The sequence below is a fragment of the Mus musculus genome, chromosome 2, assembly GCF_000001635.26.
Source record: "Mus musculus strain C57BL/6J chromosome 2, GRCm38.p6 C57BL/6J".
NCBI lineage: Eukaryota > Metazoa > Chordata > Mammalia > Rodentia > Muridae > Mus > Mus musculus.
Window position 1 is genome coordinate 90,781,574 of NC_000068.7, and position 25,016 is coordinate 90,806,589.

At 44.3% G+C, this 25,016-nt stretch overlaps 1 protein-coding gene and 1 pseudogene across 26 annotated transcripts in view; one reads left to right on the forward strand and one right to left on the reverse strand.

Moving 5' to 3' along the window:
* The first annotated feature begins 1,111 nt into the window (after positions 1–1,111).
* The window catches only part of Agbl2 (ATP/GTP binding protein-like 2), a 51,753-nt gene continuing 27,848 nt past the window's right edge, over positions 1,112–25,016 (forward strand). For 5 of the 26 annotated variants that reach the window (XM_006499629.3, XM_017318927.2, XM_006499639.3 and 2 more), the window contains exons 1-11: positions 1,339–1,803; positions 2,003–2,100; positions 2,489–2,552; positions 7,360–7,494; positions 8,206–8,259; positions 9,887–10,072; positions 12,300–12,407; positions 15,863–16,016; positions 19,464–20,246; positions 21,469–21,625; positions 24,226–24,352. In XM_006499629.3, the coding sequence (XP_006499692.1) occupies positions 2,065–2,100; positions 2,489–2,552; positions 7,360–7,494; positions 8,206–8,259; positions 9,887–10,072; positions 12,300–12,407; positions 15,863–16,016; positions 19,464–20,246; positions 21,469–21,625; positions 24,226–24,352 (1,804 nt within the window). In that variant the 5' untranslated portion in view covers positions 1,339–1,803; positions 2,003–2,064. Of the gene's footprint in view, positions 1,188–1,337; positions 1,804–1,987; positions 2,101–2,412; positions 2,553–7,359; positions 7,495–8,205; positions 8,260–9,886; positions 10,073–12,299; positions 12,408–15,862; positions 16,017–19,463; positions 20,247–21,468; positions 21,626–24,225; positions 24,353–25,016 lie in introns of those variants that run through there. The other 21 variants (XR_866286.1, XM_006499632.2, XM_006499640.1 and 18 more) reach the window with 15 other exon arrangements.
* On the reverse strand, positions 22,500–23,059 carry Gm13772 (annotated as a pseudogene).

Below are 25,016 nucleotides of genomic sequence, written 5' to 3' on the forward strand. Positions count from 1 at the left end.
TAGTCGATGGAGACTCACACAAGTCCTTGAACAAGTCTCAAGTAACAGTGGGGCTCAGCTCTGAAAGCTCTTCCAGATGATCCAAATTTGGTTTCCAGCGTCCACAAGACCACATCGGGTCTCCCACTCTAGGGAGACCTCTGACCTCAGTGGGCGGGCACCTGCACTCACAACAAGCACACGGATTAAAACAATGTTTAAAAATCAAGGCTGGGGGGCTGGTGAGATGGCTCAGTGGGTAAGAGCACCCGACTGCTCTTCCGAAGGTCCAGAGTTCAAATCCCAGCAACCACATGGTGGCTCACAACCATCCGTAACGAGATCTGACTCCCTCTTCTGGAGTGTCTGACTTACATATAATAATAAATAAATCTTTAAAAAAAAAAAAACAAGGCTGGCTAGATAGTCTAGAAGGTTTGTGTTTGCCTGGCACTTGAAACTCATGCAAAGGCAGAAGGGAAGAACTGACTCCATAAAGTGTACACATGTTCCCCTGCTCATCCTGCACATGCAAACAAGAGTGAAGGGGAGGCGGCTGGTGAGGTTGTTCAGGGGCTAAAAGCACTTGCTCTTTGAGCAGCACCCACTTAGCAATTCAAACAGCTCACAACTGCAGGTAACTAGCTCCCTAGGGATCTGAAACCTAGCCTCCAGGTGAACACACACACACACACACACACACACATTTTTTTAAAAAGGAATAATTACTATTTTAAACCAAATCAAGACAAGGCAGGGATGGGGGAAGGACATTTTACGTTTGTCAAAGGGAGAAGAAATGAAGTAAACTAGAATGAACCTGATTCCTTCTCTCTAGGACTGACCTCGTGTTCTCCTAGTGTATCTGCTCTTTTTAAATAACTCTTGGCTGCTTGCTACATACAGTTCTAACCCTCACCAGCCCCCAAAGGAATAGAAGCTTCAGGCCCTTGAACAAAGTAAATTACCTTTACAACTACCGAAAGTAGAAATATGAAGGCCCTCGGCACTGTTCTACTCATCAGTCCCCAGACTGTGTCTGTAAAGTTTGAGATGAAATTTGAATCAGTAAACCGTTGGAATGTGAAACGCAAGTTGCCTGACATCCCAAGGCTCGCAGCTTACAGATGAGGGCGGGGTCCTGCCCTCCTTCCGCTTCTGGCTCCCGGTTGCTAGGCTCCCAGGGTCCTCGCAGAAAACTCCAGCAGGTGAGCTGAGGGACTGGGCCTGCGAAGGAGCGCCCTAGCTGGCAGGGGACAAGCAGGGGATCCCAGGCAGGAAGGGAGTGAGAGGACAGGAAGTGCAGGGGGGCGAGGAGAGTGCCGGGGGGGGGGGGCGGAATGGGGAGAGGGGGGCAGAGGGCGAGGAGGGCAGGGGGCAAGGAGCTTTGGGACGGACAGGACTCCAGGCTGGCCTCTGCAGAAAGAGTGAGAGTGGAGAGATGGAGAAGCTCCTGCAGCGTCCACCCGGCCTGGGGACCAGCTGCGGGGAAGGGGTAGCCAGGCAGCGCGGTGTCACCCCGCGGGCTCCGGTGGAAACTTCTGCTCTGTCCTTCCTTGGGCTTGCCTCTGGGCAGTCCACACTCCGAGGCAGGGCGCTCAGAACTGAACGTTTCCAGGGCTCTCGCTTCCGACCCCTGACCTTTCCTTTTCAACTGCTCTGAGGCGACTCTGCGCGTGCCCCCAACCCGGTTCCTTTCCCTTTTCTGCGGCGTCCTGGTGTTGGGCATCTGTTCTCAGCGTAAACTAAGCATGGGGCCAATGAGGCTCCTGGTGAATCTAGTGGACCAGGCGTGGGGACACGCAGAGCGCCCCAGCTCCTCAGGTGTGTGCTGGCAACCACCATCCTCTCCTTTCGTAAGACGCCGGCTTGGCAAGAGTTTAACCCCCGAGTGGTTGTGGGTGTGAAAGGGCAGGGTCTGCAGATTTGGTGTTATTTGTTGGCGGTGGTGGTTGGTTAGGTTTCTTTTCACTTTTCCTACGGGGATTTGTAACTTCTGTGTAATCAGCTGTTTGGAAATCAGGCAGATATTGCAGCTGGGTACGGTGCTACTAACTCGCCTACATCATACTATGCGGCAGTAACATGTTCCCGGCGTTGGAAACAGAACTAAAGCCGGAGGTTGGTACACTCTTTTTCCGATAACTTCGCAGAAACCCAATCCAAGGTCAGAAGGTTCACTGTGGTGGCATGCTGGTCCAGCTGGAGGTATATTTGGGGCGGCGGAAGGATGGGCTTTTTAGCCCCGGTTGGCATGGAACTCACTCTGTTGCCCGGACTACCCTTGAACTTGAGTTCTCCTCCTACCTCTGCTTCCCTGGTGCTGGGAGTACTAGTGTTTGCCACCAGACCTGTTGGAGATTATGATTCCCAAAATAGAATAATTCACTATTTGCCTGGCGTTTGCTTGTTTTGTTCCCGTATCCTATGCAGCGTGTTTGGTGCTTTTGGTTAAGAAGTCAGTGTCATCTGAATGAATGTCCTGCTTGAGATGGCTTTTCTTTCACAGACTCTTCCTGATCCCTATGAGGACTTTATTCACCATCACCTCCAGTATTATGGATATTTCAAAGGTAACACTTCCTTCTCTCCAGCATCCACGGGTTGAACTGTTGTATTTACTGAAAGAACTGTTTGGATGAGACTGGGACGCTGTTTCTAGATGATTAGTTAAAAAGTGCTTCCTACTCCCAATTGAACGGAACCACCTCTGTCAAGGTGCACTTACTATATGCAAAAGCACAAATGTCTCTTCTAGGCTCTTTAGTTTATTGGCCTGTTTTTCTACTGATGCACTAGTAAATTAGCAGCTCTGAATTGCTCCACGACACTAAAGAAGATTCCTTTTTACCACTATGTAGTCCGACTGCTAAGGAACTCACTCTCCTGTCTTAGCCTCTTGCACCGTTCCGTGCAGCTGTGATAGTCTTCATCTCTGGACACTTGTTTCCTATCACCTTGTTCTTCAAAAGCGTCTCACCTTTTCCTGAGTCTTTGTTTCTCTCTCTTCTTTTTTCTCTTTTGATTCTGGACATAGAACTTCTGTTCAATTCAGTGCAAGCACTCTGCTAAGCTGCGTTTGAGTCCCCTGTATGTACATTTTAAAATTAGTTTGTGACATTAAAAAATTTTAGGAACTGAGGTTGTAGCTCAGTGGTAGGACACTTGTCTAACATTACCCAAGAGCTACATTCAATCCCCAGAACCTTGAAATCTTTTATTTTTATTTATTTATTTATTTATTTATTTAGGTTTTTTCGAGACATGGTTTCCAGCCTGGTCTACAAAGTGAGTTCCAGGACAGCCAGGACTACACAGAGAGATCCTGTCTCAGGGTCTCAAGGGAAACACACACACACACACACACACACACACACAGAGAGAGAGAGAGAGAGAGAGAGAGAGAGAGAGAGAGAGAGAGAATATATATATATATATGGCTCTGTTGATGGAGTGCCTCCCTAGCATAGTTGAGATCCCTTTTTTTTTTTTTTTTTTTTTTTGGGTTTTCGAGACAGGGTTTCTCTGTATAGCTCTGGCTGTCCTGGAACTCACTTTGTAGACCAGGCTGGCCTCGAACTCAGAAATCCGCCTGCCTCTGCCTCCCAAGTGCTGGGATTAAAGGCGTGTGCCACCACGCCCGGCTGAGATCCCTGTTTTGAGCACCAGCATCTTATAACTGGAGGCATGATAGCACCAGCACTTGGGAAACAGATTCAGGAGGATGGAAGTTCATGGTTATCCTCAATTACACAGTGAACACTGGAATTTGGATCCCCAGAAACCGTCGTAAATGCTGGGTGGGCTGGCGACCCGCCCGTAATCCCAGCACTGGAAGGCATAGACAGAGCAAGTTGTTGAGCAGGACTAGACACGTCATCAAGTTCTGCATTTAATTGTGAACGGCTACCTCAGTGGACAAGGTAGAACAATTGAGTGAGTCCCAATGCCAACCCCATGCCTCCACTTGCATGTGCACACATGTGCATGCATAGCTACACACTTGCAAGACACGTGCAAGTTGAGGACCTCCTGGGCTACACAGCAAAATCAAGCTATCTAGACTTCTACAATGTTTAAAATACCGTCTCAGCAAACAAACCACAAAATTTATTGCACTTGGATTAAATGTATAGATTAAGTGAAATTTTCCAAGAAATGATAAATTTTTGCCAGGCATGGTGGTCTGTGCCTTTAATCTCAGCATGGTCTACACAGTGAGTTCTGGGACAACCAAATCTGTCCTGACTTTGTAGAGATCTGCATCCCAAGATAAATTTTCAGTAGTGGGGGATCTAAGATCTGGATGTGTTTCTTCTTTTGCTTAAGTATTTAATGTCTTTTCAAATGGTATTTATTTATTATAAGTACACTGTAGCTATCTTCACACACACCAGAAGGGGGCACCTGATCTCATTACAGATCGTTGTGAGCCACCATGTGGTTGCTGGGATTTGAACTCGTGACCTCTGGAAGAGCAGTCAGTGCTCTTAACCGCTGAGCCATCTCTCCAGCCCTATTTAATGTCTTTTAATAAAACTTTTTGGTTTTTTAATTTTTAAGATTTTTTTTTATGTATATGGGTGTGTTTTTGATGTTTTTGTTTGGTTTTGGTTTGTTTTTTTGAGACAGGGTTTCTCTATGTGGCTAGCCCTGGGTGTCCTGGAGCTCACTTTATAGACAAGGCTGACCTAGAACTCAAAAATCTATCTGCGTCTGCCTCCCAAGTGCTGGGATTAAAGGCTTGGCTACCACCATCTGGTGGTTTATGTCTCTTATAACCTCAAGCTCATCCGCATTGATACACTTCTTCCAACATGACCTTCCCAAGAAGTATCATAACATATTCTAACACATAAGCCTATGGAAACCATTCTCATTCAAACTGCCATACAAGTTAAATGCCCTTAAAAATGATTTACTTTTATTTGGGGGGTGGAGCACACGCACGGGTTTTATTAGGATTTCTATTGCTGCAATGAAACTCCATGACCTAAGAGCAATTTGGTTGGTCCTAGGTTTATAAGAAAGTAGGGCAGCACTCCTCCACAGTCTCTGCATCAGCTCCTGCCTCCAAGTTCCTGTCCTGATTTTCTTTGATGATGAACCATGATAAGAAAGTGTAAGCCAGCCAGGCGTGGTTGCGCACACCTTTAGTCCCAGCACTTGGCAGGCAGAGGCAAGTGGATTTCTGAGTTCGAGGCCAGCCTGGTCTACAGAGTAAGTTCCAGGACAGCCAGGGCTACACAGGGAAACCCTGTCTCGAAAAAACAAAACAAAAACAAACAAACAAAAAAAAGTATAAGCCAAAAAAAATGTCATCATCAATTTTTTTTTAAAGATTTATTTATTATTATATGTAAGTACACTGTAGCTGTCTTCAGACACTCCAGAAGAGGGAGTCAGATCTCGTTACAGATGGTTGTAAGCCACCATGTGTGGTTGCTGGGATTTGAACTCTGGACCTTCGGAAGAGCAGTCGGGTGCTCTTACCCACTGAACCATCTCACCAGCCCAGTTATCATCAATTTTAAAAAGTGCCCTACAGGCTTACCTAGAGACGGATCTAACAGAGGCATTTTCTTAATTAGGTTCCCTCCTCTCTCTAGCTTGTGTCAAGTTTACATAAAACAAGCCGGTTTGGTGTGTTTCCCTATGTTGTGTAGAAAGCCAGGATATGTTTTATAGAGCCCCAGGTATGGTGAGGTGGGAGAGGTGCCATGATGAAGCATCCCTTCCCCCTAAGGTACCAGCCATATGACCAGTGCAGTATAGAGACATGGGAAGGGGCGTTGAGAAGGGAGCAGAGACAAAGACGGAGAGAGGGGGTAGATGAGGAGGGGAGAGAGGGAGAAAGGGTCAGGGAGAAAGAAGGGACAGAGAGAGCAAGAGAGAGAGAGAAGGGGCCAAACAGCCCCCTTTATAGTAAGCCAGGCCTACCTGGCAATAGCCAGGTAACTTTTGGATGGAGCTTAGAAGGAATGCCAACACCTTGCATGTTTCTATGTGTGCTATGTACATGCCTGGTGCCTTTAGAGGCCAGAAAAGTGTATCATATCTCCCTGGAATTTGAGTGACAGGTGGCTGTTAAGCCACCATGTGGGTGCTGGGAACTGAGTGTGGGTCCTGGGAAAGAGCAGTGAGTTCTCCATCATCCTCAGCTGCAGTGTGTGTAGATGTGTGTGTGCACAAACCATTATTTACATGCGGTGGGCAGAGAGCAACTTCAGGAGTTGGTTCTCTCCTTCCACTGTGTTGGCCCCGAGGGTCCAGCTAGGGGCTTGTTTGTATGTTGTGTTGGGTTTGGTTTGGTTCAGCCCTGGGTTATTTGATTTATTTTTGTTTTTCAAGACAGAATTTCTCTGTGTAGTCTTGGCTATCCTGGAACTCATTTTATAGACCAGGCTGGCCTCAAACTCAGAGATCTGCCTGTCTCTACCTCCCAAGTGCTGGGACTGATGGTATAAGCCACAACACCTAGCATTTTTTTTTTCCATTTGTGTTTTGTTTTGTTTTGCTTTAATCCTTTGAGACAGGGTCATTTGTAACCCAGGTTAATCTTCACCACAATATATAGCTTTACTTTGATTGTTCACTTTTGCAGTTCTAGGGTACATGCCTAGGCCTTGCTCATATTATCTACATATATTATTTGAGCTAGACCTACAAATCTTAGTGTTTGAAGGCAAAGTCTTGCTGTGTAGTCTAACTGGTTTCAGCCTCACAGTCTGCTGCCTTCGTCTAACCACAATGACCAGCTGAATATTAACTGTAATTCTGGCAACCTCGCTTCATGTTCTTATTAACCATTTCTACTTTAGTGCTAATTTGTTGAAGAGAGAACTTCAGCTTGATGGACCCAATAAGTGTCCTTAGGACAGAAAGGCTTTGGATGCAAGGTGTGGTGGCACACACCTTTAATCCCAGCATTTGGGTCTCTCTGAGCTTGAGGGCCTGGTCTACATAGTGAGTTCCAGGAGAGTCAAAGTTACATAGTGAGACCTGTATCTTAAATTTAAAACAACTTTTGCCACAGCACTTTGCTCTCGCTCTGGTCCCTGCCCTCACTTGGTTCGCTTTCCTTCCTCTTAGAGACACTAAATTTCTGCCTTCTAAGCCATTTATCCCGTTACACAGTGGTCTTAACCTTTATTCTCTTTCTTCTTTGCTCAAATGGGAATAATTATTCTCCCTCTGCATACATTGGAATGTTGAGAGATCTTTAAAAAAAAATGGGACCTGTTATAATAAAAAACCTGTTATGGACAATGGTAATACAAGTAATGGTTTGAGTGGTCAGGATTTTAATATTGACCTCAGCACCGGAGACCCTGAACCAACCAACCAACAAGCAACCTGAACTAAACCACTTATTCTTAGCTCAGAAAAGCAGCCTGCCAAACTCAGGCACTCATCAGCGCGTTTGGAGGAACAGCCCTCGGTACATGTTGAATGGCTCTTTTGGAGAAAGAGATGATTTCATCTCGGACAGTTTGGAAAAAGAGATGCTTCTGTGTGAGTAACAGCCAGTAGCCCTGCCCCAGCCGCCTACCCCCACCCGGAACCTCAGTGCCTTGAAAACTCCATAGAGATCAGCACTGCCTGTCTCCCAAAAACTTCCCCCACTCCGCCCCAACAGTATTTTATTTTTATTATTTTTAAATTGTGTGTGTGTGTGTGTGTGTGTGTATGTGTGTGTGTGTATGTATGTGTGTGTCTGTGTGTGTCTGTATGTGTGTGTATGTGTGTGTGTGTCTGTGTCTGTGTGTGTGTGTGCACGCGCGCGTGTGTGTGTGTGTGTATGTGTGTGTGTGTGTGTGTGTGTGTGTATGTATGTGTGTGTGTGTGTCTGTGTGTGTGTGTGTCTGTGTGTGTGTGTGTGTTGTGTGGTCATATGCACACGAGTGCCCTGAAGACCAGGCTTGGGATCCCCTAGAGCTAGAGCTATGGGAGACTGAGCTTCCCGTCTGACTGGTGCTGGAATCTGAACCTCAGACCACTACAAGATCAGCAAGCAGTCTTAATCCCCGAGCCATCCCTCCAGCCTCCGGCTTTCTTTTAAATTCACTTTGCCATCTTTTAGAATGGTTATTGTCTCAGCCAGTAATTACTGGGTAAAGACCTATATCAAAATTCAGGGGCCTGGTGTGGGGATGAAAAGGACAAAGAGATGGGAGACAGTGGACAAAACAAATAAGCAAATGGTGCTCCCTTCTTTCTTCCTAGGGCCTACCTGTTTATCTTCAACTGGGCATGCTCACATAGACGCTGTAAACAGAGGTACCAATCTTCAGATGAGTATAGCAGGACTCTGAAGTTCAGTTTGTTGATTGCTGCACAATAAGTTTTGTTTTCAATGTGTGCGTTTGCATGGTGTATGCTCATACATGTTTTCAGGTGTGTATGCACACACTTAAAGGCCCGATGTCAATTGGTGTATGTCTTTGGTGGTTGTATGAAATGCCTCTCAATCTTTTTTTTTTTTTTTTAAAGATTTATTTATTTATTTCATGTATCTGAGTGCACTGTAGCTGTCTTCAGACACACCAGAAGAGGGCATCAGACCTCATTACAGATAAATGGTTGTGAGCCACCATGTGGTTGCTGGGAATTGAACTCAGGACCTCTGGAAGAGCAGTCAGTGCTCTTAACCGCTGAGCCCTCAATCTTATTTTTTGAGACAAGGTCTTTCTTCCTGAACCTGGAGTTCACTGAGCTTCAGGGGTTTCCTATTTCTGACCCACCCCTGGGGCTACAAACCTGCACCCTTATGTGTGTTTCCATGTGTCTGGCCTCTGAATTCACACCCTCACCCTTCCACAGCAAACAGTTTGCCAACTGAGCCATCTCCCCAGCACTTGAGAATTTTTTTATCATCTTATTTTCTTTCCTTTCTTCTTCTCTCTGTGTATCTTTTTGTCTGTCTATCTGCCATGTATATGTAACTAAAAGTTGCATTTACACAAGGTAGGTGTGTGTGTGTGTGTGTGTGTGTGTGTGTGTGTGTGTGTGTGTGTAGAGGCTGGAGAACAACACTGAGTGCCATTCTCAAAAATGATGCCCACAAGCGTATGTCACTGTGCCAGCATTTCCACCGTGTTCTGGGGGTTGAATTTAGGTCTGTGTGCTTCTTTCACTACAGTCACTGAAGGTTTTTTTGTGCTTTCCCTGACAATGTTGATAGGAGAATTGAAAGTCCTCACTGTTGCAAGATCTTGGACCTATTAATTTGAATTTTAAAATTTATATGTAGCTGGATGGTAATGGCACATGCCTTTATTTCCATCACTCTATGTGAGTTCAAGGCCAGCCTGGTCTCCAGAGTGAGTTTCAGGACAGTCAAAGCTATACAGAGAAACCCTGTTTTGAAAAAAACAAAAAAACAAAACAACAACAACAACAAACACCCAAGCCGGGCGTGGTGGCACACGCCTTTAATCCCAGCACTCGGGAGGCAGAGGCAGGTGGATTTCTGAGTTCGAGGCCAGCCTGGTCTACAAAATGAGTTCCAGGACAGCCAGGGCTATAGAGAAACCCTCTCTTGAAAAACCAAAAAAAAAAAAAACCCAAAATGAAACAAAACAAAAAAAAAATCTAGATTATGTAGAATTTTGACGTAATAGTTTATACTTTTTATTTGTTATCTTAAACAATCTATTTTTTTAACCTTTTTTATTGGTGTTCTTACCTAGCCTGGAAATCTCTGTGTAGACCATGTTGACCTTGAACTCAGAGAAGTCTGCCTGTCTCTGCCTCCTAAGAGCTGGTATTAAACCTGTACACTCCTACACCCAGGTTGCTAATGTCTTACTTAGCCCAGTGTTGAAAACGATGATTATAGAAGGAACAGCAAGTCCCTCGAGGTGGAAGAGAAGGCTGCTCATGTATCCGCTCTTTCTCCCTGCAGACTCACTTCTGCTGAGCTCGCCGCTCCTGAGGACCAGGCAGCTGATTTTTGATGAGCTAGATGAAGCAAGCCCACGGCTTCGAGAACCCCGAGAACTCTTCTCATGTTTCTCTAGCAGAGGGCCGCTGCAGGCTCCAAGATGGCCAATCGAATGTGAGGTCATCAAGGAAAACATTCATCACATTGGTAATAGGGCGTGTGTGTGTGAGTGTGTGTGTGTGTGTCTGTGTGTGTGTGTGTCTGTGTGTGTGTGTGTGTGTCTGTGTGTCTGTGTGTGTGTGTGTGTCTGTATGTGTGTGTCTGTGTGTGTGAGTGTGTGTGTGTGTGTGTCTGTGTGTGTGTGTCTGTGTGTGTGTGTGTCTGTGTGTGTGTGTCTGTGTGTGTGTCTGTGTGTGTGTGTGTCTGTGTGTCTGTGTGTCTGTGTGTCTGTGTGTGTGTGTGTGTGTGTGTGTGCTCGTGTGTGCGTGTGTGTGTGCATGTGTGTGTCTGTGTGTCTGTGTGTGTGTGTGTTCCGGCTGTTTTATCTTACTTTATTACAAGGCTGCAGGGTTTAAGTCATGTGTGTGTACACAAGTACGTGTGCACGTGTGCTGTGTGCATGTGGAAGACATGCCTCAGACATCATTTCTGACTTTTAAGACAGTGTCTCTCAGTGGGACCTACAGGTCCCAAATTAGGCAAGTGTGGCTGTTTAGAGATCCATCTCTGTTCACCTCCCAGGGCTGTATTTCCCAGCTGTTTAGACACACACACACACATAAATTAAAATATAAAAAATTAAATAGCCTACATCTGAACACAGGGAATCAGACTCAAGTCCTCGTGTTTGCACAGTAAACATTTTGCCAGTGGGGCCAACTCTCTAGCCCATAGAATTTAGTCTTTCACGCTGACATAGAAGACAAGACAGGGTCTGCATCTGTTAACCACTAACGCATAAACTATGCTTCTGAATTTAGGAATGGGAAGATGGCTTCTTAGATGCCAAATGTATAAATACTTATGTCTTTTTTCCAGGCCTTTGTTCACTAGTGTTCTGTCACTGAGCGCTAGTTTCGGCCTGCGGAGTTGTGATATAATTGGTCCTATCTATGAGCTCTTGGGATACAATCTTCTTTTGTTTGTTTTTCTTTTTGTTTTTCAAGACAGAGTTTCTCTGAACTCAGGCCTTTGCTCACTAGCCAGAGCTACAGAGTGAGACTGTCAGAGAAAAAAAATTATGCAGACGATTGTATACCAGTCAGGCCTTTAATCCCAGCACCCAGGAGGCAGGTAGTCAGGTCTTTGTGAGTTCAAGGACAACCTGGTCTACATAGTGAGTTCCAGGACATCCAGAGCTATTTAGAGAGTCACTGCCTCAAAAAGCAAATGAGCTAAAAAGACAAATGTGCTGACTCTTAAATTGATTGCTGATAAAAAGCCCTTATTTTCTCTGAAACATAGGATGTACTTTCCTGGAGTAATAGAAACTGTTTCTGGGGCTGAAAAGATGGCTTAGTTGCTAAGACCTTGTCTTAGTTAGGGTTACCATTGCTGTGATGAAACATCGTGACCAAAAGCAACTTGGGGAGGAAAGGATTTATTTGGCTTACACTTCCATGTCACTGTTCATCACCAAAGGAAGTCAGAACAGGAACTCAAAACACAACAGGAACCTGGAGGTAGGAGCTGATGTAGAGGCCATGAAGGGGTGCTGCTCACTGCCTTGCTCCTCATGGCTTGCTCAGCTTGCTTTCTTATAGAACCCAAGACCACAGCCCAGGGATGGCCCCACCCATAATGGAATGGACTGTGACTTTCCCTATCAATCACCAATTAGGAAAATACCCTACGGGCTCTCTCACAGCTCACTCTTTTAGAGGCATTTTCTCAATCAAGGTTCCTTCTTAAATGATTTTAGTTTGGGTCAAGTTGACATAAAACTATCCAACATAAAGCTCTTGCTTCTCTTCCAGAGGATCCAAGTTCAGGCCCAAGCACCCACATCAGATGGGTAACAGTTACCTATAACCCCAGCTCTGGGGATCTTCTGCCCTCCACAGCACCTGCCCACACTCACACACACACACACACACACACACACACACACACACACACACACACACACACACACTTTTAAACAGATTCATGATTTTACTGTAGCTGTATTCAGTGCTGGGGTCAAAGCCAGGACGGGGTGCATGCTAGATGCATGCTGGCCTTTGACCTGCTGCCTGCCCAGTGTCTGCCCAGAGTTGTCATGGGTAGAAGCATGACACTGAGTTCATAAGCAGGCTGGAAGCCAGGAATGAGATTGAAGACTAGGCTAGATTGAACAACATTGATGATTTGAGTAATTATAACTTTATGTTAATTTTTATTGTGCTCTGAAAATCATTTCTTACTTTGTACTTTTGAAAATATCTTCTTTCAGAGTGGGTTCCACATCAACCAGAATATTTCTACCAACCTACAGGAAGCGAGAAGGTGCCAGAGATTGTGGGAGAGGAGCAAGGTACAGTTGTGTACCAGCTAGATTCAGGTACCGTCATTGCGCTGAACAGTGAGTGACTAGCCATGATAAAGTTACAGTAAACTTAGTGTGCACAATAAAAGTGATTTTAATTTTTAAAAATGGATTCCTGTGTCTATATATATGTTGATGGGCAGACCTGCCACAGTGCAAGTTTGTAGGTCAGAGGACAGCTCAAGTCAGTTCTCTCACTTTTCTGTGGATTCCAAGGAGACAATAGAAAGTCCTCAGGCTTGTGCAGCAGGCTCCTTTACCCACTGAACCATCTTGCCAGCCCCAAGTGACTTTACATCTTTTTCTCTTTTTTTTTTAAGATTTATTTTATTTATTATATGTAAGTACACTGTAGCTGTCTTCAGACACACCAGAAGAGGGCATCAGATCTCGTTAATGGGTGGCTGTGAGCCACCATGTGGTTGCTGGGATTTGAACTCAGGACCTCTGGAAGAGCACTGAGTGCTTTTAACCACTGAGCCATCTCTCCAGCCCCCACCCCCCACTTTCCCCCATCTTTTCCTTTTTTACTACAGTGATTTGTGTGTGGATAAGGAGGGCATATTGGACAGGAAAAGATTCCCCACAACATAAACAGAGAGAGGTCAGAGGACTAGTTCTGAGATCACGTCAATAGCTTCTAATTACTTTTAAATATCATTCTATGTGTGTAGATGTTTTTCCTGCCTTGATGTCTGTGTACCACGTGCATGCAGTGGCCATAGAGGTCACAAGAGGGCACAGGAGATCCCCTGAAACTGGAGATACAGATGGTTGTAATAGTTGTAAGGTTCCATGTGAGTGCTAAGAGTTGAATCCAGGTCCTCTGGAGGAGCAGCCAGTGCTCTTAACTGCTGAGCCACCTTTCTAGTTTTCCAATAGTTCTCTCTCTCTCTCTCTCTCTTCTCTCTCTCTCTCTCTCTCTCTCTCTCTCTCTCTCTCTCTCTCTCTCTCTCTGTTTTTGTTTTTTGGGTTTTTTTTCAAAGATTTATTTATTGTTATATGTAAGTACACTGTAACTGTCTTCAGACACTCCAGAAGAGGGCGTCAGATCTCATTATGGATGGTTGTGAGCCACCATGTGGTTGCTGGGATTTGAACTCAGGACCTTCAGAAGAGCAGTCAGTGCTCTTAACCGCTGAGCCATCTCTCCAGCCCCTGTTTTTGTTTTTTTGAGACAGGGTTTCACTATTTAACAACCCCTGGCTGTTCTGGAACTCACTTTCTAGATTAGGCTGACCTCATATTCAGTTTGTCTCTGCCTTTCTCTGCCTCCTACATGCTGGAATTTAAAGGTGTGTACCAACACTCAATATATATGTATTATTTTTGAGACAGGGATTCTGTGTTTAGCCTTGGCTATTCTGGAACTCCCTCTGTAAATAAGGCTAACATCAAACTCAAGGAGATCAACCTGCCTCTACCATGCAAATGCTGGGATTATAGATGCACACCCGCATGCCCAGACAAATGTGTTACAGAAGTTAGGTCATTTTAAGTGTTACTTTGATGTGTCAAAGAAAACAATGAAGGCCAGGTGTGGTGGCGCACGCCTTTAATCCCAGCACTTGGGAGGCAGAGGCAGGCGGATTTCTGAGGCCAACCTGGTCTACAAAGTGAGTTCCAGGACAGCCAGGGCTATACAGAGAAACCCTGTCTCGAAAAAAACAACAACAACAAAAAAGAAAACAATGAAAAGTCTATATTAATGGCATGGCTTTGCTGAGTAGTCCTTTGCTGTTCCATGAAAAAACAGAACTCTTAGGCCCCTACCCCCACCCCATTTAGTTACCGTGGACTTACGTGGCCTTGGTTTTACCTCTGCTCCAGCCTCCTCTGGGCTTCGTTTCTTCTCGTGGTGCCTTCATTTTTATATACATGTTATGGTTCATTCGCCAGCTGTGTGTGATCTCAACTCTACAGTCACAAGACTGCATATGGAAGCAAAAGTCATAACAGGGACCAGTTATGAAAATCAGTACCGTGAGGCTGGGAGTGGTCTGTAACCTCTGAATCCCAGCACTTGGGAGGCAGCGGCAAGCAGATCTCTGTGAGTTCAAACCCAGCCTGGTTTACAAAGAGAGTTCCAGGCCAGCCAAGACTACATGCATACATGCAGGCATACATACATACATACATACATACATACATACATACATATGATTAAGTGTGTACATATCCTTGAGGCTAGAGAGAGAGCTCAGAAGTCAAGAGCACTTGCTGCTTCTCCAGAAGACTTGAGTTTGGTTGTCAGCACCCACACTGGGTGGCTCGCAACCTCCTGTAACTCCAGCTCCAGGGAATCTGGTGCCCTTTTCTGGTCTCCCACTTGCACATGTGTGACCTGCACATACAAATGAATAAAAAAATACCTTAAAAAAATCAGATTCCTTATAAACACTGCTATTTGTTTAATGTTGTTCATGGGGTCAACACATGGTAGCAATAACAATTGGTAGCAATTGGTGAGTGAATTTTAATGTCTGAAATATATAATACATATAATAATATTAAAATCTATTAATATAATAAATATAAAAGTATAGTAAGATTGATTACCATTGTGATCTTCATAAGAAATTCACGATCTTATAAAGTATCTGATGAATATTAAAATTGCTTAAATCACAAAGTCATTGACAAATAAGTAGAATAAATTTTCCTCAAGTTAACAAAAATCCCAGAGAAAGATGATAAAGTCGGGTCCTTAGAACACACCACTGTGGGACAAAAAGAAATCTTTGAAACTATGAAGATCTACACCACCTTTTCCCCAGCAACTGCAGACCTTGAGGGCTGTGCCAAAATATTACATGCAATATACTTTATTTTCCATTATAGTTTTAAAAAAAAGATAGGTCCTACTTTGTAGAATAGGATTGCAGATGTTTTGAGAGCATCCTTAGCAGCCAAATCATCACTGTTTGTGATTTCATCCAGTGTCGAACGTTTAGGATGTCTGGGTTAGTTTGGTTTTAGCGTTTGATTTTATGGCTTTGCTGTGTGGCCGGGGACCCACAGCAGGCAGTCCTCCCACTTCAGCCTTCTCCAGAGTCCTAGGAAGCTGGGCTAGGGAATCAGTTTTAATCATCCTTTAAAATCAGGATTTAGATGGGAATGAGAAGTCTCTGCTGTGCCAAGAATCTGATGCAAAAGGAAGTACTCTAAACTACTTACAGACTTCAGAGTGGTGCACTGTTGAAAAGTAAGGGCCTCTGCTTGGAGAGATGTTGGTAGAACACTGGCCTGGTAGGGTGGGCCTGGACTCAACACCATTACTATATGCAAAAAACAAAAAACAAAAAACCCCAAAAAACCCAACCATCTAATGGCTATAAGGCCAAGGGTCCCAGTAAGGACAATAAATAATCTGTTGAGTATTTATAGGGTTGATGGGGCTCGGTAAAGACTTGCTGAGTGAATGCATTCTGAGTGGAGCATTAGCCTCATGGTATCTTTCTCCTCTGTAGTGCCTGCAGAAGGCACCTATTTCACTAGTTCCAGAATAGGAGGCAAACGAGGGACCATCAAGGAACTTGCTGTCACACTGCAAGGGCCGGACGACAATACTCTATTGTTTGAGTCAAGGTTTGAGAGCGGGAATCTGCAGAAAGCCGTCAGAGTGTGAGTAACAAGGGGTGCTGGCTGAGGGGCTGGGGGGTCTCGAGGAACGACTCCAGGAATCAGAAATGTCTGCAAAAGATGGGTGGTAGAGAACTTATTAAGGGCTGGCAAAGAATTGAATAATTATGACTAATTTTCCCTCAGAAAAAAACATTAAGTCATTTCTTCTGCTTATAAAAGGAAAAAAGAGATCACTTAAAAGTTGGATCCGTGGGCCAGCAAGATGATTCAGTGTGTAAAGTCACTTGCCTGTCATGTCTACAGCCTGACTTCAATCCCTAGACCCTACATGAACGTGGAAGTGGAGAGTCGGCTCCACAAAGTTGGCCTGTGTCCTCCATATACATGCCACAGCACACACACACACGCACACACACACACACACACACGTCCTTGTATACATAACACTAAAAAGATACATAAAACTTTAATATTGTTATTAGTAAATATATATACAACATAAAAAGTCCTATATGTAAGGACTATTAGCAGTTTAGCACATATATATGTATATATATATGTGTGTGTGTGTGTCTATATATATGTATGTGTGTATATAAATGTGTGTGTGTATATATGTGTATATATATATACATATATATATATATATATATGTATGTATATATGTATATATATATGCCTCCTTATTTTTATTTGTGAAATCTTGGCACAGTGGCTTGTGCTTTTTGTGGTTCCACCTACTCAGGTGTCTGAGGGTGTCTTATGCCTAAGAGTTCAGTACCAACCTGGGTAACGGCATAAGACCTTGTCTCTAACTAAGTGAAGCATGCATATAATTTTGTTTTATGTGTATCCTATACCTCATTCACCCTGTCTTTCAGGGGCAATTACAATACTTTTTGTTTAATTATCTTAAAGACTGAACACCCTTATGAATTATGTTTTTAAATATTTGTGGTCTTAAAGTTCAGAGCTGAGATGGAAGAAAGGACCATCCAGAGACTGCCCCACCCGGGGATCCATCTGATATACAACCACCAAACCTAGACACTATTGCATATGCCAGCAAGGTTTTGCTGACAGGACCCTGATATAGCTATCTGTTGTGAGGCTATGCCAGTGCCTGGCAAATACAGAAATGGATGCTCACAGTCATCTATTGGATGGAACACAGGGCCTCTAAAGAAGGAGCTAGAGAAAGTACCCAAGGAGCTAAAGGGGTCTGCAACCCTATAGGAGGATCAACAATATGAACTAACCAGTATCCCCAGAACTGTGTCTCTAGTTGCATATGTAGCAGAGGATGGCCTAGTCGGCCATCAATGGGAGGAGAGGCCCTTGGTCTTGCAAAGATCATATGCCCCAGTACAGGGGAATGCCATGGCCAGGAAGCGGGAGTGGGTGGGTTGGGGAGCAGGGCAGGGGGAGGGTATAGGGGAATTTTGGGATAGCATTTGAAATGTAAATGAAGAAAATATCTAATAAAAAATGAAACGGAAAAAAAAAGAAATTGCAAACAAAAAATATATTTGTGGTCTTATAGGATGAATTCTAAAAGGAAATTATTAGGTCAAAGGCTTTGGATGTTTTAAGCCTTGCTGGTTATCAGCACTTTACCTTCCACTGTGACTTCAGTTCCCGTCATCAGTACGTGGAAAGGCCTCTTTCCTAATGCTGACCAGATAAAGGAGGAAGCTTCATCATTTAAAAATTGAACCCAGGAACAGGGCATATTGGTGCATGCCTTTAATCCCAGTTCTCTGGAGGCTGAAGCAGATGGATCTCTGTGAGTTTGAGGCCAGCCTGGTCTATAGAGGGAATTCCAGAACAGCCAGGGATATGTAAAGAGACTTTGTCCCAAAACAAACAAAAAACAGTTGAATCCAGGGGCTGGAGCAATGGCTCAGCAGTTATAAGCATTTGTTGCTCTAACAGAAAAGCTGGGTTCAGATCCCAGCACCTACATGGTGTCTTACAATATCCATAGCTCCATTTGCAGGGGATCTGATTTTCACAGACACTAGATCCACACATGGTACATATACATACATTCAGACAAGACATTCATACACATAAATAAATCTAAAGAAAAATTTAAATCAATCCTAGTGACTGACACATCCTAAGTACATGCCCTACCATAGAGCTAGACCTACTCCCTGTCCATTTCTTATTTCAGTATGCACTTTCTTTTCTTTTTTTTTTTTAAAGATTTATTTGTTTTTATTTTATGTATTCACTACTGCTCTCTCCAGACACACCAGAAGAAGGCATCAGACCCCATTTTACAGATGATTGTGAGCCACCATGTGGTTGCTGGGAATTGAACTCAGGACCTCTGGAAGAGCAGTCAGTGCTCTTAACCGCTGAGCCATCTCTCCAGCCCCAGTATGCACTTTCTTGATTATGCACATAAGTGAATATCTTTATTCTTGCCATATACATTTCCTTTTGTAAATTCATTTTCATCTCTATGTTTTTTGGAGGGGGCAGGATTTACTATGCCTCTGAGATTGGCCTTAACTTTACAGTCCTCCTGCTGCAGGCTCCAAATGCTAAGATTATAGCTGTTCACCACTATGCCTAGTTTCTTCCTTAAACTTTTGGAGATGAAAGAACAAACGTGTGTTATTCTACACAAGCATGTGTGTGTGCGTGCATGTGTAGTTTTGTGTAGGTCAGAGGATAGCTTGCAGGACTCAGTTCTCTCCTTCCACATGAGTTCTGGGTTTCTCTCCTCTGTGTGGGTTCTGGGGATTAAACGCATGTCAGCAGGTATGGTGGCAAGCAGCTTTACCCACTGAGCCATTCTGCCAGCCCCAGTATCAAGCTCCCTTCTAGCAAAGTGAATATATCCCAGAGATGTCTTCTCATATTCAAATTGGTGGTCAGAGATGAAAATAACACTAAAGTTTAAGATGGATAGCACAGCCAAGAGCAAGTGCTGTTCAGTGTGTTTCAGAAAACAGCAGTGACTAGAAACCACGAGCGACCTTCCAAACCTACCAAAAAGTTGACAAGCCCTCCAAGCACCGCATGCAGCAGTAAATGTGTTTGTTTGGCTTTTTAAAACACAGTTTCCCTAATGTCAAAAACCCTAGGTAACTCAGGCTAGTTTCGAATTCACTGTAGAGTTCAGACTGACCTGGAAATTATGAGCCTCCTGCCTCAGCCTCCCAAATGCTGGGGTTATAGGTATGTCCCACCACACCCAGCTCCCAGTGAGATCTGGGACTCTTACTCCTCTGTCCCAAATAAACTTTCCTCCCAGAAGTTTCACTAGTTTATTATGTGACTTGGAGAAGTGGGTAAGCTAGGGGAAGAAAAAAAAAAACCAAAAACCCAAAAACACCCGTTTGCTGTAGCAGGCAGCTGTGGTCCATCTATTTTTACAAGGAGAAAGCAATGCTTTCCCCTGCATGCTTTGAGAGGGAGGTGACAAGGGTTAGGAAAATTCTTTCATCTTTGTTTTCTTTTCCGTTACAGAGGTATCTATGAGTACGAGCTCACCTTGCGGACTGACCTCTACACGGACAAACACACTCAGTGGTTTTACTTCAGAGTTCAGAACACCAGAAAAGACGCTACCTATCGCTTCACCATCGTCAACTTGCTGAAACCCAAGAGCCTTTACGCAGTAGGCATGAAGCCTCTCATGTACTCTCAGCTGGATGCCACCATCTACAACATCGGCTGGAGGAGAGAGGGCCGTGAAATCAAGTACTACAAGAACAATGTGGACGACGGCCAGCAGCCCTTATACTGCCTCACCTGGACCACTCAGTTTCCTCACGACCAGGACACTTGCTTCTTCGCACACTTTTACCCATACACTTATACTGACTTGCAATGCTATCTCTTGTCAGTAGCAAACAACCCCATCCAGTCTCAGTTCTGCAAGCTCCGAGCCCTATGCAGGAGCCTAGCAGGGAACACTGTCTACCTGCTGACCATCACCAACCCATCCAGGACCCCTCAAGAGGCAGCCGCAAAGAAAGCTGTGGTCTTGAGCGCCCGAGTCCACCCTGGAGAGAGTAACAGCTCCTGGATCATGAACGGCTTTTTGGACTTCATCCTTAGCAACTCTCCCGATGCCCAGCTCCTCAGGGATATCTTTGTCTTCAAGGTGATTCCCATGTTAAACCCAGATGGCGTGATAGTGGGGAACTATCGGTGTTCGCTGGCTGGAAGGGACTTGAACAGGCATTATAAAACCGTTCTTAAGGACTCCTTCCCTTGCATTTGGTACACCAAGAACATGATCAAAAGGTGAGACCTCTTTGCTGATAACTCTATGAATGCTGTGAGCCTGAGTGTCAGATACTCATACCTTAGGAGGAGGAAGAGCTTGTCTCTTGTTTTAGGAGCCCGGTATGGCTTTGACGGTCCTTGCAGTCAGAGGTTAACTTTCAGACCTTTAAATCACATTGGGACTCTAAAAGAAAACTGAGCACACGTCAACATGTCAGCCATTTCACACACACCCCCACCCCCCACGGAATTGAATTTAAGGCTTAAGACATGTTAGATAGGCAAGCACTCTATCACTGAGCTATATTGTCAATTTCATCTTTTTTTTTTTTTTTTTTTGAGACAGAAACTCTCACTGAATCTAGAGCTTCCTGTTTTGGCCAGGGTGGCTATCAAGCCCCTGGGGCCCCCCACCCATCCTCTCCATGTTGAACTTTGACATGGGTCCTCATGCTCATATAATGAACACTTTCCCAACCGAGCCATCTCTCCAAGCCACTTGGTTCATATTTGTTTCTGATGGAAGGTCTGGTGTGGGATTCACTATGTAGCCCAGACTGGCCTCATACTAGAGATTTACCTTCCTCTGCTGTGAGTAAAGGCCTGTGCTGCCATGCTGGGCTCAGATGTTTTATTTTTAAGTCAAGCAATTGGATGGGAAAGGTCAGGGCAGTCTTACTGTTCCTGTGAAACTGTAATCATAATCAAGCCAACAGTGTGTAAGTATGAAGGAACAAACACTCTTATCACTCTCCCCATAAACCCCCTAGGAAATTACATACGGTCAACATCCACTGTTGTAGGCAATGGAAATTGAGTTCCAAAGCTGTTAAATAACTCGAACAAGGTCTCAGAGCTAGTAAGCAACAGGGTAGACATTTGAACACTTGCTTGCTGACTCAGAAACTGAGTACCACCACCCCCCATATCACCACAAGTTGCTCCTAATAAAGAGAAAGTAACAAATCAACCTGCAGTCTCAAGCCTGTGTGAAGGCGACTGGGAGCTCTGAGGTAACAGCACCCATCCCGGAAGAGCTGCTGTGCCACCGGCAGATAAAATCTAAACAAAAGTTCCCAAGCTGTGTGAGCAGGTATGAGAAGGGTTGGCCGGCCATGTTTGGCCATCACATGAGGATTGCTTTGACTGTTGACTGACTCTGTGACCATAGATAAGCAAGTGACCTTAATCTCTTATGAGTCTGGATGTCCACTGCACCCTTCCGTTTGTCCCTCCATAGGCTTCTGGAAGAAAGAGAGGTTCTCTTGTACTGTGATTTCCATGGGCATAGCCGCAAGAACAACATCTTCCTGTATGGCTGTCACAGCAACAACCGCAAGCACTGGCTCCATGAGCGTGTCTTTCCTTTAATGTTGAGCAAGAATGCACCAGACAAGGTAAGCGTGTTACACACTGTGGATGATGACAAGCTGAACTGGGCATTAAAGGCAAAAGAAGACATCAGACTCTCAGTGAAAAGATTACTACCACAGAGACCGAGAGAGCCCTAGTCATGAAAGAACCTAGTGGGGAAACCCCACTCAATTCCCGATTCGGTGTGCACCCAAATAATCACGAACAGACCATCTTGATGTAAATACACGAGGTAGTTTAATGGCAGAGCTCCGGGTCGAAACGTATCTCACGCAGGAGACAGTGGATTCGACCACGAGGTTTGAAAGCTAGGGGTTTTTATAGAAAAGGGTCTGGGGCTGGGGGAGGAATTGGCACGGTTTCACATGATTGGTTCATTTAAACATCAGCAAACTGTACATGCAGATCGAGGTAACAGCAGAGCATCTGGGTAGCATTTAACTTAGGTCAGAAGGGCGGGAGATAGGGAGGTGCTGGGCCAGTTCAGACATTCTTTTTTCTTTCTTTTTTTTTTTTTTTTGTAAGTGTTAAATACTCTTTATTTGATATCATACATAAACCACAGTAAATGCCTTTCAATAGTAAAAGGCAGCATCCTTGATGTAGGGAATTCTAATTAAAACTGCACTGTCAAGAATAGATAGTTGCCTCCTGGTGGTTAGCCATGACCTGAAAGAGGCCAGTGAACACAAACTGAAACACATTTGAGTCTTCTTGTTTCTGAGACAGTGATAGAATTTTCCCAGTGTTTAAGCATATTCATATGCCCAGTTATATAAATCTAAGTATAAAACCATTTAGTAGGTTTGAGGCGATATGCCCCTATTTATGGAAAGTAAAACATTGCTAATTAAGTCCAATCTTCTCTTGAGAAAGGGAGAGCCGTGGTAGCATGTATACAACTGGAACTGTTGCTTTAATAAAGACCGTACCCACTTTATGACAAGTCAGTTTTACTTAAATCAGGACTGTCCAACAAAAACATTGCTAGCCATTCATGATCTGAACTTGGTGTGTGAATTAAATTATGGTGTACATTAAAAGCCATGAGACATTTGTCTTGTAATAAATAAGGCAGTGGAATTACTCATTAGTAGCCTTTTTAAGATAAGCTATTAGGTCTGCCCTTTCTCCCTTCTTCTTAATTCCAGCGAAGATCATTTTTGTTCCAGGGATGTACTTTTTGGGATTCTCCAAATACTCCATCAGGGTATCCTCTCCCCAGGTGATGCCTTTGTTCTTGTTGGCATCTGTGTAAGAGAATCCAGCAGCCTGGCCTGTCTTCTACCCGAACAGACCGTGGAGATTTGGTCCAGTCTTATGCTTGCCTCCCTTTTCCACAGTGTGGCACTGGGCACACTTCTGAACAAAAATCTTCTTGCCTTTTTCAACATCACCCATTTTTAATTCGTTCCGGGCTGGTCAACACCGCGAACGTTCGGACTCGAAGACAGACGTCCCGCGCTCTAGCCCAAGGACACGCCGGCCCGCGCCTATCAGTTCAGACATTCTTGTATGTCTTCCCTATCTTTATGGCTAGTTGGTTCCTGGGATGACTTTACAGCCTTTGTTCTTTGCTCTAAGCCCAAAAAACCCTCCTAGCTAGCAAGCCGCATGAGTCATGGACCTTGAATTTTAATTTTCTTTTAGTCAGAAACTTTGGGGGTAAGAAACATAAATCAAAAATCATATTTAGAGGCCAGGCAGTCATGGTGCCTTTAATCACAGCACTGGGAAGGCAGATCTCTGTGAGTTTGAGACCAGCCTGATCTACAGAGTGAGTTCTGGGATAACTAGGGTCATTACACAGAAAAACCATGCCTGAAAAACCAAAGGGGGCCGGGCATGGTGGCGCACACCTTTAATCCCAGCACTTGGGAGGCAGAGGCAGGCAGATTTCTGAGTTCGAGGCCAGCCTGCTCTACAAAGTGAGTTCCAGGACAGCCAGAGCTACACAAAGAAACCCTGTCTTGAAAAACCAAAACAAAACAAAACAACAACAACAACAACAACAACAACAACAAACCAAAGGGGGGTAAAATCATATTTGGAGGGAAACCTAGATCTGAAAGTTCATATTTTGTGACAGAAAATAAATTATAGAGCCCATGGGGAACACATGCATATATTTGAATCCCAGTATTCAAATGATGGAGGCAGGAGGATTGAATAAGTTTTGGGGCTATATGTCAAGAAAAGACTTAGAAGAGTCAGCTAGTACCTGATGGCAAAGTGTGCCAGAGCTCCCAGATTCCTAGGGATCCTCATCTGGCAAGATGCTCTGGGATAGGAGGCAAATAAGCCCGGACAGTAGAGGTACCTGTTTCTTTGCCTTGGGAGCTCACAGTCCACATTAAGTGCTGCAAGGCCTGTTATCTCCCCAGCCAGGACAACCGAATTGCCCGCACCTGTTACCACCTTTTTACTGCTCAAAATCAGTGTCTTGATGGAATCAAGAAAAGAACACGATCGAAGCTCCCAAAGAACCATTCTTGTTTTCATATTAATAACTCTTAGACATCTTGGACTATGTTATATGACTATGTTATATGACTATGTTATATGACTATGTTATATGACTATGCTATGTTATATAACTAACAGAATGCGGGTCTCTCTCTAGTTCTCTTTCGACAGCTGTAACTTTAAGGTCCAAAAATGCAAAGAAGGAACGGGAAGAGTGGTGATGTGGCGGATGGGCATCATCAACAGCTACACCATGGAGTCTACCTTTGGCGGGTCTACCCTGGGTAAGAGGGGTAAGGGAAAGCCGGGCTCGGGAAAGCAGGAGAAGGACTTCCTCACTGGCCTCAGTACCCCAAATGCGAATGTGGGACACAGCACTTCATTGAACTGCACACTGTAGTCGTAGCTCAGGACCTGGGGACCAGGAAGATTAGGTTTGGACTTCCTGCTGCATTTATTAGTTCTGTCACCCTGGCTCAGTTGTCCAACTTCCCTGAAGCTCATATTCAGGTAAGTGATGAGAATAACACCAGAATATAAATACTGCTTTACTAAGCAGCACCCACCATAAAGTAAGACCAGAATAATCTTAAAAGAACTTGATCATCCATTGTAATGGTGAACTGTTTCATTGTCAAAGATTCTGAACCAAACTGAAGCTAGGAGAGCTATCCTGTTTAGAAATACACTATTCTAGAATAAGAGGTGGTATTTTAATTTTATTTTTATTTTTATTCATGTGTATTGTGTATATCTGTGTCTATAGTATGTGTGATATGAGTGTATGCACACAGTTGCAGGCAGGGATCAGAAAAGAGTGTTAGATCCCCTGGAGTTGGAGTTACAGGCAGTTGTGTGTGACCTAGTGTGGGTATTGGCACCAAACTTGGGTTCTGTGGAAGCACTATTAGTGCTGAGCCATCTCTCCAGCCCTTTGAGGAGTGGTAT